Source organism: Ictalurus punctatus, chromosome 25, assembly GCF_001660625.3.
Source record: "Ictalurus punctatus breed USDA103 chromosome 25, Coco_2.0, whole genome shotgun sequence".
NCBI lineage: Eukaryota > Metazoa > Chordata > Actinopteri > Siluriformes > Ictaluridae > Ictalurus > Ictalurus punctatus.
The window spans coordinates 20124566-20149898 of record NC_030440.2 but is presented as its reverse complement, the minus strand read 5'-3'; the positions used below and the strand labels follow the sequence as shown (position 1 = coordinate 20149898).

The 25333-nt window shown below is 38.7% G+C and overlaps 1 protein-coding gene across 1 annotated transcript; it reads right to left on the bottom strand.

Annotated features, from left to right (window-relative positions):
- Window positions 1-5535: 5535 nt before the first annotated feature.
- Window positions 5536-23928, bottom strand: spint1b (serine peptidase inhibitor, Kunitz type 1 b). The gene is made up of 10 exons (XM_017455604.3): window positions 23267-23928; window positions 19838-19995; window positions 18753-18894; window positions 16233-16403; window positions 11740-11772; window positions 11465-11590; window positions 9206-9256; window positions 8847-9017; window positions 6217-6279; window positions 5536-6058 (listed from the first exon to the last, which is right to left on the bottom strand). The coding sequence occupies exons 1-10, from the start codon at window positions 23655-23657 to the stop codon at window positions 5898-5900; spliced, it is 1467 nt and encodes a 488-aa protein (XP_017311093.1). The 5' UTR covers window positions 23658-23928; the 3' UTR covers window positions 5536-5897.
- Between the last annotated feature and the right edge of the window lie 1405 nt (window positions 23929-25333).

The following is a 25333-nucleotide window of genomic DNA, read 5'->3' as shown; positions in this document are numbered from 1 at the left end:
CATTGTAAGAAATTAAATAAAATAAAATAAATAATAAAAAAAGCTAAAATTTGAGACCAGAAACGCGTCATATACTTGTTATAGTGGAAAAAACCCTAACTCCCTGATTGTTTGTAAGGAAGGTTGGGAATTATGAATAAAGCAGATGTCACGTCACGTGTTAAATTAAGTAATGACGAGACTTGAGAGGTGAACTAATAATTTTGTTTCCTTTACAGAGAATTACACCCCAGAGTTGTAATCACTATACAACACCCCCCCCCCCCCCCCCCCCCCCCCCCCCCCACACACACACACACACACACACACACACACACTCCCCCCATGTGGTGACCTGGCTTTACTGACAGTTTTCCAGTTAATTCAGTTATCTAAAAAAATGTTTCATAAAACTGCAAGTGGGAGAGTTATTATCCTCGGACTTAAACTAGAACATAGTAAAACGTGTGGCTTTGACGAAAGTGTGTTTTTGGTCATGGTTAGGAGTCTTTTATTAAAATTAAAATACATAGTATTTGCAAATCTAGTTCTTTTAACTATTTTTTTTTTTCATTCCTGGAGCGCCATTTGTATCATATTTGATGCATGAGATTCTGAGACTCTACGTCGTCAACATGATCAATAGTTTCCTGACAAACCTGTTGTATGGAGTCTGATAGTTTTCTGCCCTCTGGTGGATTATCCGGACATTGCAGACAGTAGTAGGCCTTTAAAGGCCATATCCCAAATGTCTGCTTTCATCTAACGACTCAAGTTTTTTTTGGCAGGGAAATCTTTTCTAATTTTGAAAAAGTTACGGCAAGAATAACATTTATATCGTTCAAATATTCAATATGAATATTTACTCTATTGAAGCAACTTATAATTACATTTCCTATCTTATTTTATAGTAAAACCGTGTTGAAAATGTGTGTATCAAATATGAAACAGCAGGTATATAAGGTAATAAATCCCTCTATACCCATTGTATTGCATTTCATGCTGCAATCTGCTTCATGCCTACCACAATGCCAATAACACAGATTTGTGTATTAGTCATTAGTTTTTTTTGTGTGTATTTTAGATGGCAAAGAAGTATTGTTCAAAAAGAAATACAACCCCAATTCCAAAAAAGTTGGGACACTGTAAAATGTAAATAACAACAGAATGCAATGATTTGCAAATCTCATAAACCCGAATGTTATTCACAAGAGGACATAGAAAACACATATGTTTAAAATGAGGAAATGTACCAGTTTAAGAAGAAAAAAAAAGGTAATTTTGAATTTGATGGCCGCAACACATCTCAAAAAGTTGGGATGGGGCAACAAAAGTCTGGAACACTAAGTGTTAGTAAAAAAGAAACAGCTGGAGGAACATTTTGCAACTAATTAGGTTAATTGGCTAAGTTAAAGGGATAGTTCACCTAAAAATAAAAATTCTGTTATGATTTACTTCCCCTTATGTCATTCCAAACCCAAATACTCTTACTTTTCATAACATTAACAAAGCCCCCCCCCCCCCCCATTCTTTCATATGAAAGATTAGTTTATATACAGTACAGTACACACTACTGCAATACACACTAATATTGCACATTACCGTAGTACACACTATTTCAGTGCACACTGGGGAGGTATGGTTTCCCATCCTGACCTCCTGGGGGCATACACTGGATCCTGGACTTCCTAATCAAATGCTCCCAGGTGGTCAGGATGGGAAACCACACCTCCTCCACACTCACCCTGAGCATCTGAGATCCCCAGAGCAGCTTTAAATACCTTGGGGTCCACCTCACAGAATACCTCTTCTGGACAACACACACAAACAACTTGGTGGCAAGGGCATGCCAGAGTCACTACCATCTACAACGCGTGGCCAGGTTCTGGCCTGGTCAGAACTTCTCTCCTCTGCATCGCAGACATCTACATCGGCGATGCAGGACCAGGGCACACAGAAACGCACAAAACAGTCTGCACTACAGAGAAAAAATCTGCACACTGTATAGTTTCTGTATACACTCTACAACTCTGCATATTTGTTCCTCTACATTATATTCTATTCACATTATATTCATATATAGTCTACTATATTTTATTATATTGTATTTTTATTATTTGTGTGCATTTCCTTACATTGTTGTTAGTTTGTTTGTTGTTGCACTGTGGGACGAGGAATTAAGGAAAAACATTTCATTACATTACATCACATACATGTAATATGTATGTGACAAAAAGAACCTTGAAACCTTGAACCTCACCACTATACTGCACACTACTGAATTACACACTACTGCAATACACACTGGTGTACCCCCCCATCCCACACACACACACACACACACACACACACTAGCCTGCACAGGGACACACACTTTCTAAAAGTCAGATTTTAGTTTCAGTGTGAAGTTAAACAGTATGTAGACTTATATATTTAGAGAAATAAATACTGATACAAAGACAGAAGTTACATGACTGAAGAAATATCATTAACGCTATTAGTGTGTAAGTACAGGTGTTTCATAATGAGATTACTCAAAATTAGCTTGTCATCCAGTGTGCGGTAACCCTGCTGCAGTGCATTGTGGGATTTCCTGAGTCCTTTTAGACATGCCCACATATAATGCATTATGTGGTGAACAGGGCAGAGTGTGCAGTTTTAGTGTTTTCCTGCTCCAACACACTGATGGTTGCTCATGAGCAGAGTAGTGGAATTAAGTGTGTTAGAGCAGGAAAACACTCAAATCTGCAGGACAGGGGGTTCTCCAGGACCAGGCCTCTGTAGAATAAAGATTAATCAATAGTGAATAGGGAGCATTTGGGATGTGAGGAGAGTGGGAGAGCCAAAATATCAGCAAATGCTTTTCCAACAGTGTACACAAACAGACAGACAGATAAGTTTACTGAAACCGAGAAGGAAACTGATTAAAAAGTCATTATGATTATAAAATATTAGAGCAGGAGTGAAACTCAGATTCTACCCTGGCCACATCAGCATTTCTGTGAGATGCAGAAGGTCTGTAATCAAAGACTTTTTATTATTAATATTTAACTTTCTATCCATTAACATCAATTACCTACAGTATGTTCTGAAATTAGAATATTATGTTTCTAGAAAGAAGAAAAGCCAACAGACTATTTAAGTGTGTGCATCTTTACAAAATAACAGATATTTGAGAGCAGCTGCTGTGATGAGAAACAGGATTAGCCAGTCAGGATGCTTTGTGTTTACTGTTTCTGTTAGAAAGCTGAGCTAGTAGCCAGATAGCGACACTATAAGCACAGAGATGGAGGTGAGAGCAGGTGAAGTAGCTGCTGGAGTTTAAAGCAAAAGAAAAGTAGATCAGGATTTATAATATAACCCATCTAATCTCACTTTATTTATAAAACATAATTAAAACAACTAAAGTTAAACAATGTGCTGTACAATGTTCTCAAAAGAATTACAAATACACCAAAACAAAAAACAACAACAAAAAAACAGCAAACAAAGGACTTCACCAGTTATAGGCAGAATGAAGAGAAGTTTTTTATTTTAATTTTAAAATATATACTGTTGGTGCAGTTCTAATATGGATCGATAAACTGTTCCAAAGTTTAGGAGCGCCTATGGCAAAAGCTCAGTCACCCCTCGATTATAACTTTGACTTAGGAATAGTTAACAGACTCTGGCTGATGGACCTGAGAGTCCTCACTGGATGGTGTTCACACAACAAGTCAGAAAGGTAAGAGGGTTTAAACATTTAAAAACAAGCAGAAGCACTTTAAAATCAATTCTAAAGTGGACTGGGAGCCAACGTAATGACATTTAAACAGGGGTAATATGTTTGTGTCTTCAAACACCGGTTAAAAGTCTTGCAGCCGCATTTTGGACCATTTGTAATCTAGATATGGAAGAACTGTTTATTCCAAAATACAGGGAGTTACAGTAGTAGTCTCTGAGAAATAAAAGCATGAATCACAGTTTTAAAGTGTTTAAAAGAGAGAAAAGTCTTCACTTTAGCCAGCACTCTTACGTGGTAAAAACTTGATTTGACAACTAAATTAATTTGCTTATCAAATTTAAGTGCACTACCAAATAATTATTTTACACACGATTTAGCTGAAGAAGATAAAACACCAGAATTTAAGTGAGAAGTGTTTGGGACTTCAGAAGAGCCAAACACGATGATCTCCGTTTTAATCATTTAGATTAAAAAATTTAATGACATCTAGAGTTTGACATCGGAAAGACAGGCACCAAGAGAGTCTACGCTTCAGGGCCAAATAAAGTTGTGTATAGGGTTAAGGTTAGCAATGATAATACAAGCCATGCTCTCTTCAAAAACAGAGCCTAAAGGAAGCATATAGAGAGAAAACAATAAAGGGGCCAAAATAGAGCCTTGGGGGACTCCACAAGTCAGGGGGACCACACCCGAGTGGCATCCTACTGTACTGATCGATAAACTTCTATTTTTAAGGTATGACTGAAACCAACTTCGAGCCGTTCCTCTGATGCCCACAACTTGCTCTAACTGAGGAATCAGGACCTCATGGTCAACTGTATCGAATGCAGCACTTACATCCAAAAGTACCGGTACTAGAGAGTCACAGAGTCAGCGGCCATTAAAACATCATTTAAAAGTTCTACAAGTGCTGTCTCTGTAGGGTGAAGCTTTCTAAACCCTGATCAAACATCAAAACCCTTACTGTCCTCCAAAAAGCTCTGCAGCTGGTGAAGAACCAAAATTTTAGATAAAAAAAAAAAAGGAAATATTAGATATGGGCCTAAAATTAGATAAAATGATTGGATCCAGATTAAGACTTTTTAAAAGGGGTTTAACAATAGCATGCTTTAAACAATCAAGTACAGCTCCTGATTCCAGACACTAAAAACTAGAAGAGTAGGGCCAACCACATCAAATTCTTCTTTAAAAAGGCGGGGAGGAATGAGGTCACAGAGAGACCCAGTAGGCTTTAACTGGTCAACAATCATGTAGAAAAGGAAACAGAGTTAAACCGGCTCAAGACAGCACTGGAATCTGAAGGAACAGCAGGATCACACGTAAAAGTTCTGATATTCTGTCTAATTTTCCTCATCAACAAAAAACAGGCAAAAGCTTTCACACATATCTACTGACTCACAGTAATCCACAAACAGGTGGATTCACAACAGAATTTATAGTACTGAAGAGCATTCTTGGTCTATGACAATTTTCTTTTATCAGTACAAGGTGTAATTTTATCAGGTTATTAACATGCTATTTTCATTTAACCTGTCCAACCCCATCTGTCAAAACTGACTTCAAATCCCACAAACCCACCCCCATGCCAACCCCTTCTGTTGACCCTGAACCTTCCCACAAAACTCAACACCATCCCTCGAAAGAACATGGTCCACTAAACCAATCCACATGCCATAAAACCCAACCCTATCACTCCAACCTGATCCCATCATGCCAACACAATCCCATACATTGAAAACCCAGATGCATGCCCAATTTTACTCAACAAATGTTTTTATACCATTCCTTAGTTTTATTACTGTATAATTATGCACAGTGTAATTATACTGATATTCAGATTTGTGAAATTCCCTTTATTGAAACATTTTAAAAAGCTATAAAATAAGTTTCATAAAATACATTTGTCCATAATCTGAAAAACAGAAAAAGATAACTACTAAAACAACTAAATCGACCTGAGAAACAAAACAATACAAAGAACATCAATAAAAATTGAGTTTAAGGAGTTTATAATAACTGAAGATATTATTTACACAACTTCACAAAAAAACTATATATGCAATTTATAAAACACAATGTGTGAGTGTTTACATATGTGTGCGCACACACACACATACGAATGAAATTGGAGAGAGTGAATGTGTGTGTGTGTGTGTGTGTGTGTGTGTGTGTGTGTGTGTGTGTGTGTGTGTGTTTAGATCAGTGTGCGTGACTCCTCAGTCAGTGGTACTGGAGGATTCACTGCAGCTGGAACACTCTGAGACTCTGACTTCCTCTTTTTCACACAATAGCAACCGACAAGACCGATCACAGCCAAGATCAACACTGCAATGATGACTCCAGTAGCAACAGAACCTTAAATAGACAGAGAAATGAAACTGAGTCCACATTCACACGCTCGCGCACACACGCGCGCTCTCGCGCGCACACTTATACACACGGGCACGCGCACATACATGCTCGCGCACACATACATACACACACACACAGAGAGAGAGAGAGAGAAGACTCACCTGTGTGAGGTTCATTGGGTTCCTCAGTCCGTTGAAACACACCTTTTGCAAACACATCACTTTCTAAAATAACACAATAAATAAACATTACAGACACAAATAAAACCCACATATACAGTCCCCTCCAAAAGTATTGGAACACAAGTGCAATTCATTTCTTTGTGCTGTACATCAAATACAATTGGTTTTGAGATCAAAAGATGGCGATGAGGAGATAGATCAGAATTTCAGCTTTAATCTCCTGATATTTACATCTAGACATGTTAAACAACTTAGAACATGGAACCTTTTGTGTCAGAACACACAATATTTTGGTGAGCAAAAGTATAGGAACAGATCAGTCTTGAAGTAAATAACACTTAATATTTGTTTGCATTTCCCTTTTACTCGCAATAACGTCATCAATCCTGTGACTCACTGACACCAAACTGCTGGTTTCTTCTTCTGTGAAGCTTCTCCACATTTTTCCTGCAGCTTCTTTCAGTAGTTGTTTGTTTCAAGGGGTTTTTCCCTTCAGTCTCCTCTTCAGGAGATGAGATGCTGATCAGTTGGGTGAAGGTCTGGTGATTAACTTGTCCAGTCTAAAACCTTCCACTTTTCCCCCTGATGAAGTCCTGTGTTGAGGTGGAAGTGTGTTTTGGATCGTTGTCTTGCTGCATGATGAAGTTCTTTCTGATTCATTCGGATGCGTTTCTCTGTAAATCTCAAGACACAATGTTCCTGTAAACTTCTGAATTCATTCTGCTGCTACCATCATGAGTTCATCATGAATAAAGATTAGTGAGAATGTTCCAGAAGCAGCCATGCAAGCCCAAGCTATGACACTACCTCCACCATGTTTCACAGATCAGCTTGGTGGATCAAAGCAGATGTTTTGGATCATGAATGAGCAGATCCTTTCTTTCTCCACACTTTGGTATTTCCATGACTTTGGTGGAGGTTCATCTTGGTTCCAGAACTTTTGTGGATCATCTCTGTATTTCTTTGTGAATTCCAGTCTGATTTTCTGATTCTTACTGCTGATGAATGGTTTGAATTTTGTTGTACAGCCTCTATATTTCTTCTCTCGAAGTCTTCTTCGAACAGTGGACTGTGATACCTTCACCCCTGCCCTGTGGAGGTTGTTGGTGATGTCACTAACTGTTGTTTTTGGGGTTTTCTTCACAGCTCTCAATGTTTCTGTCATCAGCTGACCCATTCGGTGTCTGTTCCTCAGTACACCAGTGGTTGCTTTCTTTTTCAGGACATTCCAAATTGTTGTATTGGCCATGCCCAATGTTTGTGCAAGCTCTTTTCTCAGCTTCAAAATGGCTCACTTTTCCCCCACAGACATCTCTCTGATCTTCATGTGGGTTTATCCTTTTTAACAAAAAATGTCTTCACAGGTGAAACTGAAGGCTTAAACCAAGAGTAGACATTCAGAGATATTAATTCTTTATAAAATCAATTTATCAGGACACACCTTGGCAGAAAGAAACACCTGTCAGTCACATGTTCCAATATTTTTGATCGGTGATGTTCAGTCTGGGGTCTGTGAGGGCCGTTCAAAAAGCCTCAGCTTAAATGTTTTTTTTTTGTTTTTTTGTTTGTTTTTTAAATAGTTCATGGTGCCTTTTGACATTTGTTTTGGATAACTGTTCTGCTTCAGGTTCCTGACTGCGTCACATTTGCTGATCAATTATTTATGGCATTTGGCAAACAACCTGATCCAGAGCGACTTACATTTATCTCCTGAGCATTTGAGGGTTAAGGGTCTTGCTCAAAGACCCAATAATGGCAGTTGGCAGTGCTGGGGTTTAAACTCATGAACTTCCGATCCCAACATCTTAGCCACTGAGCTACCACTATCATGTACTTGCTTAGTCACTGGAATCCATTCTTCCACCTACCTGTGCAACATTTTCTGTACCACTGGCTGCCACACAACCCCAAAGTCTGACATATCCACCTCCATGCTTAACAGTTAGCAAGGTGGGGGTTTTTTTTCTTTTCTTTTTTAATCAAATGCTGTTCCCTTTTTTCTCCAAAAATAACATTGGTGATTGCAGTCAGAATTTCATTTTTAATTCTTCAGTCCATAGCAGCTGTTTCCAAAAAGCCTCTGGCTGCTTAGAAGAGCTCATGGGTGTTGAATGTTGGCACGAGGTATGAAGAGTCAGAATTGATTGCATTGGGAATAAGAATTCCAGAGTGCAAGACCGTGAACTGGGTAACGAGTCCTAAAGAGTTAACTAAAGCCTAACAAGTTCAGTAATTCCAGAGACCTCACAAATAAAAATGTGTACAAACTTTTGCACATGCCATTATTACTTTTTTCCCCTCCAATACTGTGCATGAACATTTGTAGAAAATGTTCTTTAAAAAAAAAATAGTCAGCTGATTTAATAAAGATTTTGATAAATAAATTAATGTAAATGTGTTTGTAGTTGTGATACGGAAGCAGCTCTTCCTGCACTCATACTCAGATTCACACATTATATTTGTTTAAAATGTAATAAGATCTTGGTACCCGTCACCCCTGAGCATCTCTTCATAAAGAAATAACACATTAGTTTATATTTATACGTGTGTATAATACAAATGTTGATATAATTAGATTCTATTTATATGATGAAATTAGATCTCGGTACCTGTCACCCCTGAGCAGCTGTTCATGCACTCCTCTTTCTTCTCAAATTTGTTTTTATTTCCACTGCAACCTCCGTACGTGAAGCCAAAGCAGCTCTGCTTTAATGGATCATAAAACCAACGTGGCATGCTTGCTCTGCACGGCCCAGTAACAGGAGGATCCACACACCGGGCTACACACACACACACACACACACACACACACACACACAAACACAGAGAGAACAACACAGATATAAATGATCAGAGCCAAACTACACTACCGTTAAAATCAAGCACACTGCAGTCTGTGTTCTGATTGGTCACTGTGCTTCTGGTTCTCTGTTCTGATTGGTCACTGTGTTTTTGTTGGTTAACTCACCTCTCTCTTCATTCACATCGATGTTCAGTAACTGAGCCAAAGTCCTGTTCACTAACAAACACACAAAATACATAAAAATTGTTTAAGGGGGTGGGTGTGTGTGTGTGTGTGTGTGTGTGTGTGTGTGCATACGTGCATATGTGTGTTAGTCAGGAGAAGACTTAGCATGGTGTAGGCCCCTGGGCTTGAACCATTGTTGGAGCTCTATACATTCACCATGACAAGTGCTCCAACCAGAAAAAATAAAATAAAATCAACGCTGCTATAACATGGACTTAGCAACTATACAGCCACTCTCATATGTTAACTGAATTTCTATTTCTCCAACAGTATCCACTATTAATAATTAGATAATTTCATAAATGTTAATTGTTCATTACAAATAAAGTTCAATACGCCATAATAGTGTGTTATAGAGCTGCTGTTCTAATATGATGTTCAACTCTCCAACAGAAACATTTAGCTAATCAGTGTGTCTGTAAGCAGGAGGCGGTCAGAGTGATTAGCACTGCATAGCTTTAGCAAGACTCTACTGAAATCACGCGTTTGGCAAATGTCAATCTTTACACTTTTTTTGGTTTTCACACTTTAGCGACGATCCCCAACTTTTCAGAGACACAGATAGTCTGTCTGAGAAAATGTTTCATAAGTCTTTTGTTCGTTGTACCAGGTTTTCAAATGTTTCAGAAACGCTGATTTTCTCTGAACTTGTGTTAGTATGTTGATCACCTGTAAAGTGCGGAGTGTGTTTCTGACACAGCTCATTTACATTTAGTGACGCCCACAAAACTCCATAAAAGGTAAAGTGCACAAACAGCTGGGAGCACAAACTGAATGATCAGGGTCAAGGCTGAAAGACATAAGTGGAATTAGTTTGACTCACTCACTTCTACGCCAATAGAAATATTTACTATAATAATAATAATAATAATAATAATAATAATAATAAAAAAATAATAATAATATGGGCTTACGGCTCTGCGCAGACAGACAGACAGACCGGCCCGTCTTCCGTTTATAAACTGCCGTTTCTTTCATCACAACTTAATGATTTGTTTTATTTGTCTTAATATATGGGTTTGTGTTGGCTCACTTTCTTTATATAGTTTTTCTATCATTTAATTAATGCCAATTAAATAAAACAAATTATATGATTTGAAGTTGATCAAGTCGAGGTTTACGTCAGTTATACGTAGTGTAAATTTCCACACCCTCAGGAGTAAAATACAAAGGGTTTTCCAATTTATTGTGGAATATCAACTCTCTTGTGTAAACAGTCGTACTAATGAGATCTGTTTGTATCCAGCTTGATAAACATGGCCCATTTCCACATTATTGGTTGGCGGTACTGATCCCTCACCCTCTCTGCTCCAGAGGCACTGACCCTCATGAATGTCAGGACTCATGGCTGATCCTGCGCTCTGACTCCAACCTCCTAACAAGCTGGGAATTGTGAAGAAAATAATTTCACTCTGTTGTAATGTTTATCTCACAAATAAAGGCTTCTTAAATCATCTAGTCTTAAAATAGTTTGGAGTTCTTTCTTCTGCTATTAACCAGAAATACCAGAATATCTGATGAAATTTCTTTCTGCAGTAAAAAGAGACATAATGCAATCATCTTGAATCAAACATCTACACAGTACACACACACACACACCCACACACACACCACTCCAATATGGTCTGTTATCAGACAGCACTGTACTCCACTGAACAATATCCACAATAAAGCTAGTCCAAATGAAATCCCTAAAATAAAATACAAAGCGAGGTCCTTACTTTTTAGAAGTTCTCGTCAAGATATTTTGTGGTAATATCCTTGAGAAATCCACTTCATAAAAATTTCTGTTTATCCTACATGACTATCAAACATCAAACCCCTAAGTGACTGCACCTGCATTCCCTCCCATTGTCCAAACATAAACTCATCAAATAAATCCAAACATTACTGATGTCAACTGAACGACTCAAAGCTCTCCTTTCAACAAAATATTGAACAGAAAAATGCCAGCGCTGATATTAAATAAAATAAAAAGAGCCCTAGGCTACAGCAAATTTGGCCCTGCATAAGTCTGGTCCTTTTGTGTGTGTGAGAGAGATTTAGGTGTAGCATAGCATTAATTTTCTGTATTAATAATTATGTCAGTGGAATGTCCCCACAAGGATAACAAGACAACTGTGTGTGTGTGTGTGTGTGTGTGTGTGTGTGTGTGTGTGTGTGTGTGTGTGTGTGTGTGTGTGTGTGTGTGTGTCTTACAGCGTTGGCAGTTTTCTTCGTCTGATCCGTCGCTACAGTTTGGCTGTCCATCACACTCCACACTACTGTCTATACAACAACCACTGGCACACACAAACTGACCTTCCTCACAGGAAGAGTTACACACTGCGTGTACACACATGTAGAAACACACACAGTAACAGTCTGTATTAGTATCTGGCTTAAATTAACTCATTAATTTATTTAAATTCATTTCTGCAATCTTGCATCTTTTCAATATTTCAATTAAACTGAATAAAAAAAAAATTAATTACCTTCTGTTTTAATTTTTCTCGCTCCAGGAATCCCTAACAAGAAATAATAAATATTAATAAAGAAAAATAAAATATACACTGAATCTAATATAATACAGATACAATAACATGCACTTGAATTTATGTAATTATTGTGTATTACATTAAATGTCAAATGTTATTTTATTTTTTATTAATATTAAATATGGTGTTTATATTAGATAATGCTGTATAATATACATAGTGTCCTCCATTAATATTGGCACCCTTGGTAAATATGAGCAAAGAAGGCTGTGATAAATTCGCTATCGTTTAAACTTTTGATTTTTTGTTCAAAAAAAAATTCACAAAAATACTCTGCTCTCATGGATATCAAACAATTGCAAACAACACAGGTTTGTAAAAAAAATTTTGTTAAATATGTGTGCATCAATTATTGGCACCCTTTTAACAAATAATAATAATAATAAACTTTATTTTCTAAAGCACCTTTAAAAGCAGCTTCTCAAAGCGCTGTACACAAAATAAGGAGTACACAGAATTTTTTTTTATAAAATGTTAATAAGAATAACAACAACCACAACAACAACAACAACAACAACAATAATAATAATAATAATAATAATAATAATAATAATAATAAAAGTAGACATAAGAAGTCAAATGCAAGTCTAAAAAAGTGTGTCTTGAGTTGAGCTTTAAAAATGTCAAAGGTCTGAGCTTCCCTGAGTTCGAGAGCAAGAGAGTTCCACAGGGAAGGCGCAGACAGAAAAAGCCCCCGTCACCCATAGATTTTAAATGTGCTTGTGGAACAGTTAACAGTTTACACTGTGTGGAGCGCAGTATACAATTTGGGGTGTAAGGGATTAATAAAGCAGATAAGTAATGTGGAGCCAAACCACGTAATGCCTTGTATGTCAACATCATGATCTTAAAATCGACACGGAACCTGACCGGAAGCCAGTGTAAGGACTCCAGAACAGGAGTAATATGAATGTATTTCCTGTTCCAGTCAGGATCCTGGCGGCAGTTTTGTATGTACTGCAGTTTACTTTGTGTTAGCTCCCTTTGCCAAGATAACAGCTCTGAGTCTTCTTCTATAATGCCTGATGAGGTTGGAGAATACATGGCGAGGGATCTGAGACCGTTCCTCCATACAGAACCTCTCCAGATCCTTCACATTTCGCGGTCCACGCTGGTGGACTCTCCTCTTCAGTTCACCCCACAGGTTTTCTATGGGGTTCAGGTCAGGGGACTGGGATGGTCATGGCAGGACCTTGATTTTGTAGTCAGTAAACCATTTCTGTGTTGATTTTGATGATGTTTTGGATCATTGTCCTGCTGGAAGATCCAACCATGGCCCATTTGAAGATTTCTGGCAGAGGCAGTCAGGTTTTCATTTAATATATCTGTTGATATTAATATAGCTACCTCTGTGTGTGCTCCAAAACTACCTCTGGTGTTTATTACCAAAAAGTTCTATTTTAGTTTCATCTGACCATAGAACCAGATCCCATTTGAAGTTCCAGTAGTGTCGGCAAACTGAAGACGCTCGAGTTTGTTTTTGGATGAGAGTAGAGGCTTTTTTCTTGAACCCCTTCCAAACAGCTTATGGTGATGAAGGTGACTTCGGATTGTAGTTTCGGAGTCTTTCTGACCCCAAGACACAACTAACTTCTGCAATTCTCCAGCTGTGATCCTTGGAGATGTTTTATCCACCCGAACCGTCCTCTTCACAGTGCGTTGAGACGATACAGACACACGTCCAATTCCAGGTCGATTCATAACATTTCCAGTTGACTGGAACTTCTTAATTATTGCCTGATGGTGGAAATGGGCATTTTCAATGCTTGTGCTATTTTCTTATAGACACTTCCCATTTTGTGAAGCTCAACAACCTTTTGCCGCACATCACAGCTATATTCCTCGCTCTTACCCATTGTTATAAATGACTAAGGGAATTTCGCCTGTGTGTTACCTCATATTTATACCCCTGTGAAACAGGAAATCATGGCCGAACAATTTCCTGTTCCTATTCATGCAGGTGTACTAAAAAAATATAAAATATTAATGGAAATATACTTCAAATATATTCATTGGGGATTTCATAGGGGGCCAATAATTGTTGTACACCTATATTTAACAAATATTTTTTTGGATAAACCTGTGCTTTGTTTGCAATTGTTTGATATGGTAAATAGTCTGCACTTATATCGCTTTTTTCCAAAGCGCTTTACACTGTGTCTCATTCACCCATTCACACACCAATGGTAGCAGAGCTGCCATGCAAGGCGCTAACTTGCCATCAGGAGCAATTTGGGGTTCAGTGTCTTGCCCAAGGACACTTCGGCATGTGTAGTCACGTGGGCCAGGAATGGAACCGCCAACTCTACAATTAGTGACAACCCGCTCTACCACCTGAGCCACAGCCGCCCTCATAATATCCAAGAGAGGAGAGTACTTTTGTGAATTTTTTAACAAAAGATCAAACAAACAATAGGTTAAACAATAGTCAATGTTTCAAAGCCTTCTGTGCTCATATTTACCAAGGGTGCCCCAATATTAGTGGAGGGCACTGCAGATAGTAAAGGGCCAATGTAGAAATGTTATATTATATATATATATATATATATATATATATATATATATATATATATATATATATATATATATATATATATATATATATATATATATATATATAAACAACCCATTGCAAATCAGGTTTATTGTAAAACTTTACAGATTTTCAGATGTTTTCAATGAACAAATCAAACAAAAGCAACTGAAATAGTTGTTTCAAGCGGTTTCCCCAAATTCAGCCAAAAATGCAACTTATAATAACTTCTCCAGTCTCAAAATTATTCAACCCTTTCATGGCAAGTATCTTTAGTATTTAGTAGAGCTCCTTTTTGCTGTTATGACCTGCTGCAAACGAGATGCAGAGCTTCTAGCAGCTTTCCTGAGGTATTTTCCCCCGTTCCTCATGAGCAACGGCCTCCAGTTCAGTAATATTCTTGGGTTTGCGAGCTGCAACCGCCTTCTTCAAATCCCACCAGAGATTTTCCATGGGGTTCAAGTCAGGTGACTGTGATGGCCCTGTTTGAGGTAGGCCTGGGCTCACTGTCCTGTTTCAGCTGGGATCATTGTCAAGTTTCAGCTTCCTCACAGAGAGCACGAGGCTTTCTCCTAGGATTTCCTGATACTTCAATGAATCCATCTCGCCTTCCACACGCTGCAGATTTCCAGTGCCAGAGATGCAAAGCAGCCCCAGAGCATCACTGAGCCACCACCATTCTCGACTATGGACAGAGTGTTCTTGCTTCATTCTTATTCCTCCAGACATACCGTCGATCCATCGTGCTGAAAAGTTCCAGTTTTGTTTCATCGCTCCACAAAACAGAATCCCAAAACTACTCTGGATTATTTATATGATTTTGAGACTTTTCTTGTGCTTTTGGGTCAGTAGTGGTGAACGTCTTGGAGTTCTGGCATGGAAACCTTCTGCGTTTAGTACGCGCCTTACTGTGTTTACTGAAACCTCAGTGTCTGTTACACCAAGTCTTGCTGCAGGTCTTTTGCAGTCACTCGAGGGTTTTTGTTGTGTTGAACTATTTTAGTTGCTTTTGTCTGATGTGTTCATTGAAAACAGCTGAAAGTCTGTACATTTGGACAATAAACCTGATTTGCAATGGGGGTTAAATAATTTTGATATATATATACACACACACACACACACATATATACAGACAGTACATTATTGACCAAACATTTATAGACAGCTTATCATCAACCCATATTGTGTTTATTCTGTTCTGCAGGTTCCTGATGTTCAGTTTCACTCTGTCCTAAATAAACAGCTTTAAAGTACATTCACTCTGCAGTGAAGAGAAAGGCTTTGGGCCATTTGGTGGTGTATTGATAAAAATGTTTAAAGTGAAATGTGAAATTTTAGGTCAGATCTGAGCCCCAATGAAACAGCGCTTTAAACACACTGCTGTGCTGAAGCTTTTAGATATTATTTGAGTTTATTATTTTCGAGTACTACAAATGTAAAAGTTCAAATGCAGTTATTCAGGTTTTTGGACGTCTTCTGTAGGATTTATAAAAGGTGGTTTTCAATGGTTGTTTTCAGAGGATATTCTGCTACTGAACAAACTGATGACCAACAGTGTTCACTTCACACACAGTTGAGAAATAATCAATTCTGTTCTGCTCTCATCATCTGCTTGGCAACGGTACTGCTGCTACAGACATACATGCATGATTTCCACCTGTATCCATATATAAAAATAAAATGAAAAGGCCAGATGAAAAAAAGTGTTCACTGCACTATGAATGTGCCATTAGCTGTCTTTATCCCACACACAGTTAAGACCAGTCTGTAGTCAGCAGTGCCTGAACAAGTCTAAGGTTAACAAAGTGTGCAAAAAAACATCTAACCATCAGTCTTACACACATAAGAACTGAATTAAATATTAAATGTGAATGTGTATACGTTTCTTATATTGTACCTGTGGTGCCGTTACAGGCATCTAAACACTCGTGCTGCGACAAGTAGTTGTTGCCATTTGGTTTACATCCTCCAAATGTGAAGAGCTCACACTCACCCGATGCAGCATTAAAGTGCCAGCGAGGGAAAGAGCCACGACACGGACCCACCTTTCTCGCGGTCAAACAATGAACTAATAAACAGATACAAAATATTAATAATAAGAACAAGAAGACAAGAACAAGAAGAACAAGAAAAACTTTTTCAACTAAAAATGGAAAACTTTTTTGGCTGATTGTTTACATGACAATGGCGTTTTGGGGAATGAAAATGAAAACATTTGAAAACCGGTTGCAAAGTGCAAGTTTTGGAAAATAATATGGTTATTGCCTGCGTAAACATACATTTATGAAAACGAATTATGTGTTCATTCTACATGCACGCAAGTACTTAAAAAAAAAAAACATACAACTGTGTGTGTTGCTCCAGTAAACTGTAGATTTACTGCATCACTACTATGACCAGCAGAGACACGTTTATAACATCACACACACACACAATAAGGGGAGTCATGTAATAGCATAATGCAAAAATTTCATCTTAAATAGGTGCTATTACAAACACTGGGCTTTCAGTATGCACTTCATCCTGGTCAGGGTGGTGGATCTGGAGTCTGAGGCACAAGATGGGAGAATTTACCCTGGATTGGATGCCAGTCCACCTCAGAACACCTCGTGCGCACGCACGCGCGCACACACACACACACACACACACACACACATGCACATTCAGACCTGAGGACTATTTAACATACCCAATACTCCTACCTGTCTGTTTTAAAGCAGTGAGAGGAAACTGGAGAACCCAGAAGAAACATGCAAAACTGTCCCTATCCCAAGCTCACAATCGAACCCAGATCCCCGTGAGGCAGCAATCGTCTGGTTAAATCGATTGTATAAATAATTAATAGCTCTGAATGTCTACTCTTGGTTTGAGCCCTGGGTTTCACCTGTGAACACTGCATTTGTTGTTAAAAAGTATAAACCAACATGAAGACCAGAGAGCTGTCTATGGTAGAAAAGCAAGCCATTTTGACTAGATTGGAATTCACAAAGAAATACAGAGATGATCCACAAAAGTTCTGGAACCAAGATGAACCTCTACCAAAGTGATGGAAAGGCCAAAGTGTGGAGAAAGAAAGGATCTGCTCATGATCCAGAACATACAAGCTGATCTGTGGAACATGGTGGAGGTAGTGTCATGGCTTGGGCTTGCACGGCTGCTTCTGGAACGTCCTCACTAATCTTTATTGATGATGAACTCATGATGGAGCAGCAGAATGAATTCAGATGTTTGCAGTAACATTTTGTCTGCAGAGTTATAGAGAAACGCATCCGAATGAATCAGAAAGAACTTCATCATGCAGCAAGGCAACGATCCAAAACACACTTCCACCTCAACACAGGACTTCATCAGGGGGAAAGTGGAAGGTTTTAGACTGGACACGTCCATCACCAGACCTTCACCCAACTGATCAACATCTCACCTCCTGAAGAGGAGACTGAAGGGAGAAACCCCCCGAAACAAACAACTACTGAAAGAAGCTGCAGGAAAAACGTGGAGAAGCTTCACAGAAGAAGAAACCAGCAGTTTGGTGTCAGTGAGTCGCAGGATTGATGACGTTATTGCGAGTAAAATGGAAATGCAACCAAATATTAAGTGTTAAACCAAATAAAAGTAATTAAGACTTCTGTTCCTATACTTTTGATCACCCAATAATTGAGTGGTCTGCCACGTTCAAAGTTTTTTAACACGTCTAGATGTAAATATGAGGGGGGAAAGCTGAAATTCTGATCTATCGTATAATTTTCATCTTTGGTCTCAAACTCAAATGTCTTCAATGTATAGTGAAAACAGTAGAATTGGCCTCGCTGTTCCAATACTTTCAGAGGGAACCGTACACACACTCAGGAGCTCTCAAGAGTTTCCCCATTTTTTTCCAAATTTCAGTTGATGCAGTTTTTAATACCATGTTCACAACAATTTCTTTTGTCATCTCTGACGCGTTGCTCAGTTGCCCACTGCAGACCCCTCTTTTTTCACTTCCTGTCAGTCTTGATTCTCTCACACCTCTCACTCACGTAACACAAGTGAGTCCTTTCACCCAAACACCAGTAAACATGACATCATTAGTTTGTATTGGGGTGTGTGTGTGTGTGTGTGTGTGTGTGTGTGTGTGTGTGTGTGTGTGTGTGTGTGAGAGAGAGAGAATAACAGTGCATGTTTACACACACACACACACACACACACACAGCACCATGTTAAACCTGTTCTGCTCATTCAAAGAGGAGCTGATTTTCCCACACCCATGTTAGGGGTGTGTGTGCATGTGTGTGTGTGTGTGTTTTGAGCAGTTGGTATCAAACAACATGGGGCTGTTTAAGATTCCATAATATAACAGTGTGTAAAATAATGAGTGAAGTATTGTCATTAGTTTGAGATAGAGATATATATATATATTTAATATGTTATAATTACTGACGCTCAGACTGTTCTGCTGTGAGGACAAACACGGTGACAGTCGCAGTGTTTGACTGTGCAGCTGAATCAGTGACACTGAGCTGAAAATGATAAACCCCAGGGTGAAGGTTTAACAGCAGCCTCTGATCCAAGTACTGCGTGTTCTGCAAAAGAAAAACATACACAAAAAAACATCACTGTCACTAACCACATTTCCATCCAAGGATTTGTTTTGTTGCAAAAACAGGTTTAGCGCATCGATATGATAGCTGATGGAAATGCAAATCATCAATCAACTGCTCCATTCTCACACCATCTTGTGATATTTTGTACAATTGCAATTATATGTGTACTTAAAATGACAGAAAGCTGCCCATTTCAATTAACTGTCTCAATACTCTATCCATTGTACAAAGATTTGAGGTCGTGGGACGCAAAAAGTACACAATATTGCGATATATCATTACGTATGGAAAAAACTCAAGGGCAGATTTCTTTTACAAAACATCAAAACTTATGTAAATTTTTAAGGATGACATCACACGCACCATTTTATCTGTAAAAGGCCAATTGGATGGAAAGTTGGCTACTGTACAATACATACATAAGAAAGAATACATACATACATACATTTCAGAAGTCAATCTAGAAAGGAAAAGTTAATTAGCTGAAAGATTGATTTATAATGTCATTTTTCAAGCTGTTTGTAATGTCTGAAAGAAATAGGTCACAAGTACAGGTGGCAGAAAGGAGGTTCCTCTACAGGGCTGCTGGGATTATACTCCATGGTGTGGAACTATAATTAATCTCTATAATTAATTTCCATACAGTGTCACGGTCACTGACTGGTTAAAGGCCTGTGTATGACCAGGGGGCAGATGGAAGTCTGCAGTCAGGAGGTACCAACGTGGGGGTCTTCATTCCTCTACAAATCCTGCACAGTTTTGTTATGTTGACAAAATGTGGACTTTTAAGTGAGTCACTTTATATAATTGGCCAAATCAAAAGATCAGTCTGAGATGTACAAATAATTAACCATGTGAAGTGAACCGACTAGAGGAACCTAAAACTTTAACCACTCCTCAGTAGTGTGTTAGAATAGGTTACCTTAATCACAACAGATGGATTTCCACTCAGAAGCGTCCACTCGTATTTGGTGATATTTCTGTCATCCCAGCTCTCAATGCCATTCAGAGTAACTTCTTCTCCAGCTCTGGTCACTATGTCAGCTCCTGCATTTGCTATTGGAGGTTTATCCTTCTCTCCTGCAAAACACCAGCACAACACTCATTTCATTCAAAGATACAGACCATGTGTCACCTCTTTCTACATGAAAGACTTTGATATATGACATATGGGCACAGGTGGCTCAGTGTTTGAGCTTCTGATTTGGGGATAAAAAGACCACAAAGTTCAAATCCCAGGTTTGCCACAGACCCAGTGTTGGGATATTGAGCGAGACCCACTTGCTCAGTCTCACCTGCTTAACTGACATTTATACATTTAGTCTAATTGACATTTATTTCAGCTTTAATTTACTATATCAGATTTTCAATGGGTCAAACGTTTACATACATTGGGCAGGGCCAGATTTAAGGGGGTGCTGGGTTGGGATACGCCCCCTAAGACTTTTTCAGACTTTTTTCCTCTCATTAAAAAGTACATTAATTAAAACCATACGTCAAGATAAAGGCCTGCTGGACAAATACACCCCGCTGCCTCATTTCATTCAGCCGACATGAACTTGTTGAAAGTGAAACAATACTGAAATGGCCTGCAGTATACACTACACTACATTTTTACACTATCTAGAATTCTCACCATACTGTAAATGGTCTGCACTTATATAGCACTTTTTAACCTTTTTGGTTGTACAAAGTGCTTTACACTGTTTCTCATTCTCCCAATCTCTCTCTCTCACACGCACACACAGGCACCAATGAGAGCAGAGCTGCCATGCAAGACATTAGCAACTTGGGGTTCAGTGTCTTACCAAGGACACTGCAGCATGTGGACCGGGAAACGAACCTCTGAAATTATTGGAACAGCAAAGCCAATGCTTTAGTTTTTGCTATGCACTGAAGACGTTAGGGTTTGAGAGAGACATGGCATTTTGGGAGACAAAACTGGTCTGGTTCAAAGTCTGGTCCTCAGGTGTTCAGTCTCAGATGGCCTTGGAGTGGTCATAAGCAACTGAAGTTACTTGAAGGCGGAATGCTATTAACTGAACTGCTGCCTTAGCGTTGATCCTCTGCCACTGGCTCTGGATAATTTGCAATATTCTTTGCTTTCAGAACATACCAACATGATGAATAGACACATGTAATACCTTTTTCATAGCCTTCAATTTGCACAATGTTTGAAGGACAACGTCAGGCAGAATGTGAAATAACTTTTTAATTTTTATTTTAAAAAATACAGAAAATAAAAATTGGCCTTTTAATCCAACCAATCAATTAATCGAAGAAATACTCGACAGATTAATCGATTACCAAAATAATCGTTAGTTGCAGCCCTAATTCCAGACCACTAAAGAGACAGTCAACTTGATGTATGGAAATTTTGACCCACTGGAATTCTGATGTAGTGAAATAAATGCCCTCCCAGGATAAAACAGTTAGCTCAATAGCTAGCTAAAATTTTGTATTTTATATAATGTCATTTTTTAAAATAGGGCTGCAGAAAGTTGTTTACTTCAAAAATCAACAAAAAATCTGATTTTTTTGCTAACAACTGTATAAATAATTCCCTTTATTATACTTCAAATAAAGCTACAGTACTACTTCCTATTTCACTCTATAGAGGATTAATTTAGAATAATTCCTAATGTTCATCTTTATAAGTTTAAGCTAACGTCCAATCACAACTCACTGACTACGTTTACATGGACAGCAATAATCTAATTATTGACCTTAATCTAAGTAAGGTAATAATGTGATTAAGGTGTTTACATGAGTCGCTTTTAGAATACTCCAGTCATGTACCCGTTTTACATGTTATTGATCATAATTAGATTAAGAGCCCGCGTCATTACGTTACCGCGCCACGCCGTCCGACGTCCCTCCAGAATTTCACGTATCAACATACAGTTCGTCCTCGTTATGGTACCGTATACAGTTTTGGGTGTTTTTATTAAATTTTTTTACGAATGCTTCAAGTGCGGTTAATTATTAGTCATGCTATACGTGCAAATAGACGACTGTTTGAAGCCGTCGGCTGCGTCTCAAATCGCATACTTACCTACTGTATAGTAGCCGAGATGCATGTTTTTTTCCCCACTACCGGCTTATAGTAGGAAAGTATGCAGTTTGGGACACAGCCGAACTCTCTTGTTCGCCGTAAAGCGTAAAACTGCCGTGTGTGATCGTGTCCTGTCGCAAAATGCGGTGAAAATGCTCACATGACGTTCATAATGTGATTAAGGTGTTTACATGTCAGTAATGCACGTCCATAATACGATTAAAACAGGAGTAATCCACCTGTCTTAAGTCGATTAGAGCTTAATTAGATTATGACCATAATTAGATTAAGGTTGCTGTTTACATGGTAGTTTCTTAATCAAATTATGGTCTTAATTAGATTAAGAGTGGATTATTGTTGTCCATGTAAACGCAGTCACTGTCGACTTTATTAGGAACACCTGTAGATAAAGGTGCAGACACAAATCAAGAGCTTCAGTTAATGTTCACATCAAACATCAAAATGAAGAAAAGTCTGACTTTAACCGAGGCACAAGTGCTGGTGTCAGAAGGACTGGTTTGAGTATTTCAGAAACTGCTGATCTTCACACACATCCAGGGGCATAGAGAATTATTGGGGTACAGGCCCTCCAGTAATTGCACAAAATACTTAAAAATGTCAAGGCGGGTCCCAGGGCATCCACGTTTAGATTTTTATTTTTTAAATCATCTGGTCTTTTTCCAACCTTCAGCTGTCCAGTGTAGGTGAGTCTGTACCAATGATAGCCTCAGATTCCTGTTCTTGGCTGACAGGAGCAGAACCTGACATGGTCTTTTGCTGTTGTAGCTCATCCACCTCAAGGTTTTTAACGTGGTGTGTGTCCTGAGACACTTTTCTGCTCACCATGGCTGTAAAGAGTGCTTATATGAGTTACTATAGACTGTCAGCTCAGACCAGTTTGTTTTACACACCATTCTGTGTAAACTTTAGAGACTGTTGTGAGTGAAAATCCCAGGAGATCAGCAGTTTCTGAAATACTCAAACCACCCGGTCTGGAACCAACAACCACGTGTTAAAGTCACACAGATCACATTTTTTCCTTCAATCTGATGTTTGAAAACTGAAGCTCTTGATCTGTATAGTTTTATGCATCATGCTGCTGCCACATGATTGGCTGATAACTGGATGAATCTGCATGTGTACAGGTGTTCCTAATAAAGATTACAGTGAGTGTATATCTACAGTGATATCCTAGCCTTGGTGTGTTCTTTAATAATAATAATAATAATAATAATAATAATAATAATAATGAGAGAGAGAGAGAGAGAGAGAGAGAGAATAATAGCAATAGCTGACCAGACTTCACCACCGGGCCGCTCAAGTGCTTCTCATAAACCGAGTCCACGATGTAACTGGTGAATCCGGATTTCTTTGCGAAGCTGCAGACGAATTGGTTTCGGTACAGACAGTTGAACAGGAAACAGTTTGTGAGTGTGTCTTCTTCCGGTCTTGCCTCTATCAGAGCCAGGTTACAGTGGGGGAGCAAACAGCACGCACTCAGACAGGCCTCCCGTGTCCACACGCTCGGGTTGGAGATGTAGGTCGCTCCTTCCTCCACGCTCTCCTCCGTGTTCAATACAAACCCGTCCCGGCCTTTCATAAACTCCTTACTGCAGCTCTGTACCGAGGTGTGGATCAGGAGCACAAACACACAACTGGAACACACAGCCGTGCGCAAAAACTCCATTCTATACAGAGTTTCTCTCTCTCTCTCTCTCTCTCTCTCTCTCTCTCTCTCTCTGTGTGTTCACACTAACACACACACACACACACACACACCAGCGCGCGCTTTCAACACTAATATAACTTTCAGCAGTCTGACTGGATCAGAGGAAAGTCTAATCTGAGGAAGAATGCTCCAGATGAAAAAAGTCCCGGTAGTTGGATCTTGGTTCAGCTGTCTGATCTCCCGCTGGGTGTGTCTAATCTTCACCTGCACAATCCACCCAGGAAGTGGCCCTTGGCGTGACGTCACTCTGCATGAGGGAATTAGCGAGAAGAGCAAGGTTTAACCACGAAAACACGCAACAGCAAAGAGAGAGAGAGAGAGAGAGAGACTGTGACTGTACATTGCTGCTGTTAATGGGGATCAAATTATATATGTAGAGCGAGTAGCTTTGTTAGTGGTGTTTTTATTAAAGTACATTTAACAGACAAGCTCAGACAGGACCAGTGGACACACACACACACACACACACACACACACACACACACACACACATCCCTGTGCAACAGGTTTTACATTTTGCAATAACTGACTCTCGTGTGTGTGTGTGTGTGTGTGTGTGTGTGTGTGAGAGAGAGAGAGAGAATTTTGTTTGTGAAAAAAATGTCAACAGATTCAAATGTATAATTGATGAAAAATAATAAAAATAAATACCAGAATTAAAAAAAAACATTACTATTAGATGGTCTGTACAAGTACAAGCATTTTTTTCTCTCTAAGATCTCTCTTTAACTATTCTTTCATCTTCAATAAGTGCTTTGTACTGGTCAGGGTGACCCTGCATGAAGTTGCCCCCCAACCCAAGGCAAAACGTCGGCAAAATAGTCTCAATCATTTGTGCTGCTTCGGTTTTGGAGATATTAAAAGAATATTTATGGGTCATTCTGAGGTCACTCAGCCCCCCACATGCTCCAAATTCATGCCAAATAGGCTCAATCGTTTGTGCTGGTTTGGGCCACTAAAAGTTTAGTTTGTCACTGCTTCAGTTTTTAAAATATTAGACACTGACTTCTAGGCACAAATCTCCTCGGTGTGAGCGCACTTTTAGATTCTAATTGCTGAAGACTTTTCAAACTAATCATCTCATAATTTGTTCAATAAACCATTATCTTTACTTCATTCACTGGTCTCTCCTGATTGAACTTTTCATTTATTTACAAGAGAATCATCTGCTACACTTTACTTCACACCACTAGGTGTAAGTGACACTTCTCTTCACGATGCTCTTGTGGAAATTAGTGTTAGTATAGGAAAAGTTGATATAGTTACTAAATCAACATTCTGGCCAGTATAAGTACAATGTTTTAACACTGTCAGTTACAATATTATTAGTTAACTTCAATCATAATGGTACGACATTAGAGAGCTAAGACTGTCAATGTTTATTGAACAGAAAACTCATTGCTAATACTAGTATGGCTAATGGAGCTATGAAATGTTAATTACAGCTGCACATGGTACCCATGTTAGTTTTTTGAATACGTTGTGCATCTAGGGGTCAACATTACCATATTGGTCCTAATATAAGATATAATATCCTTATATATTTTTACTAGATTATATTTTGCTTGTATTCGGGCAAATACAATAATACATGAAAACAAGTTCATACTGTATATGACATATTTTGAGTCAGG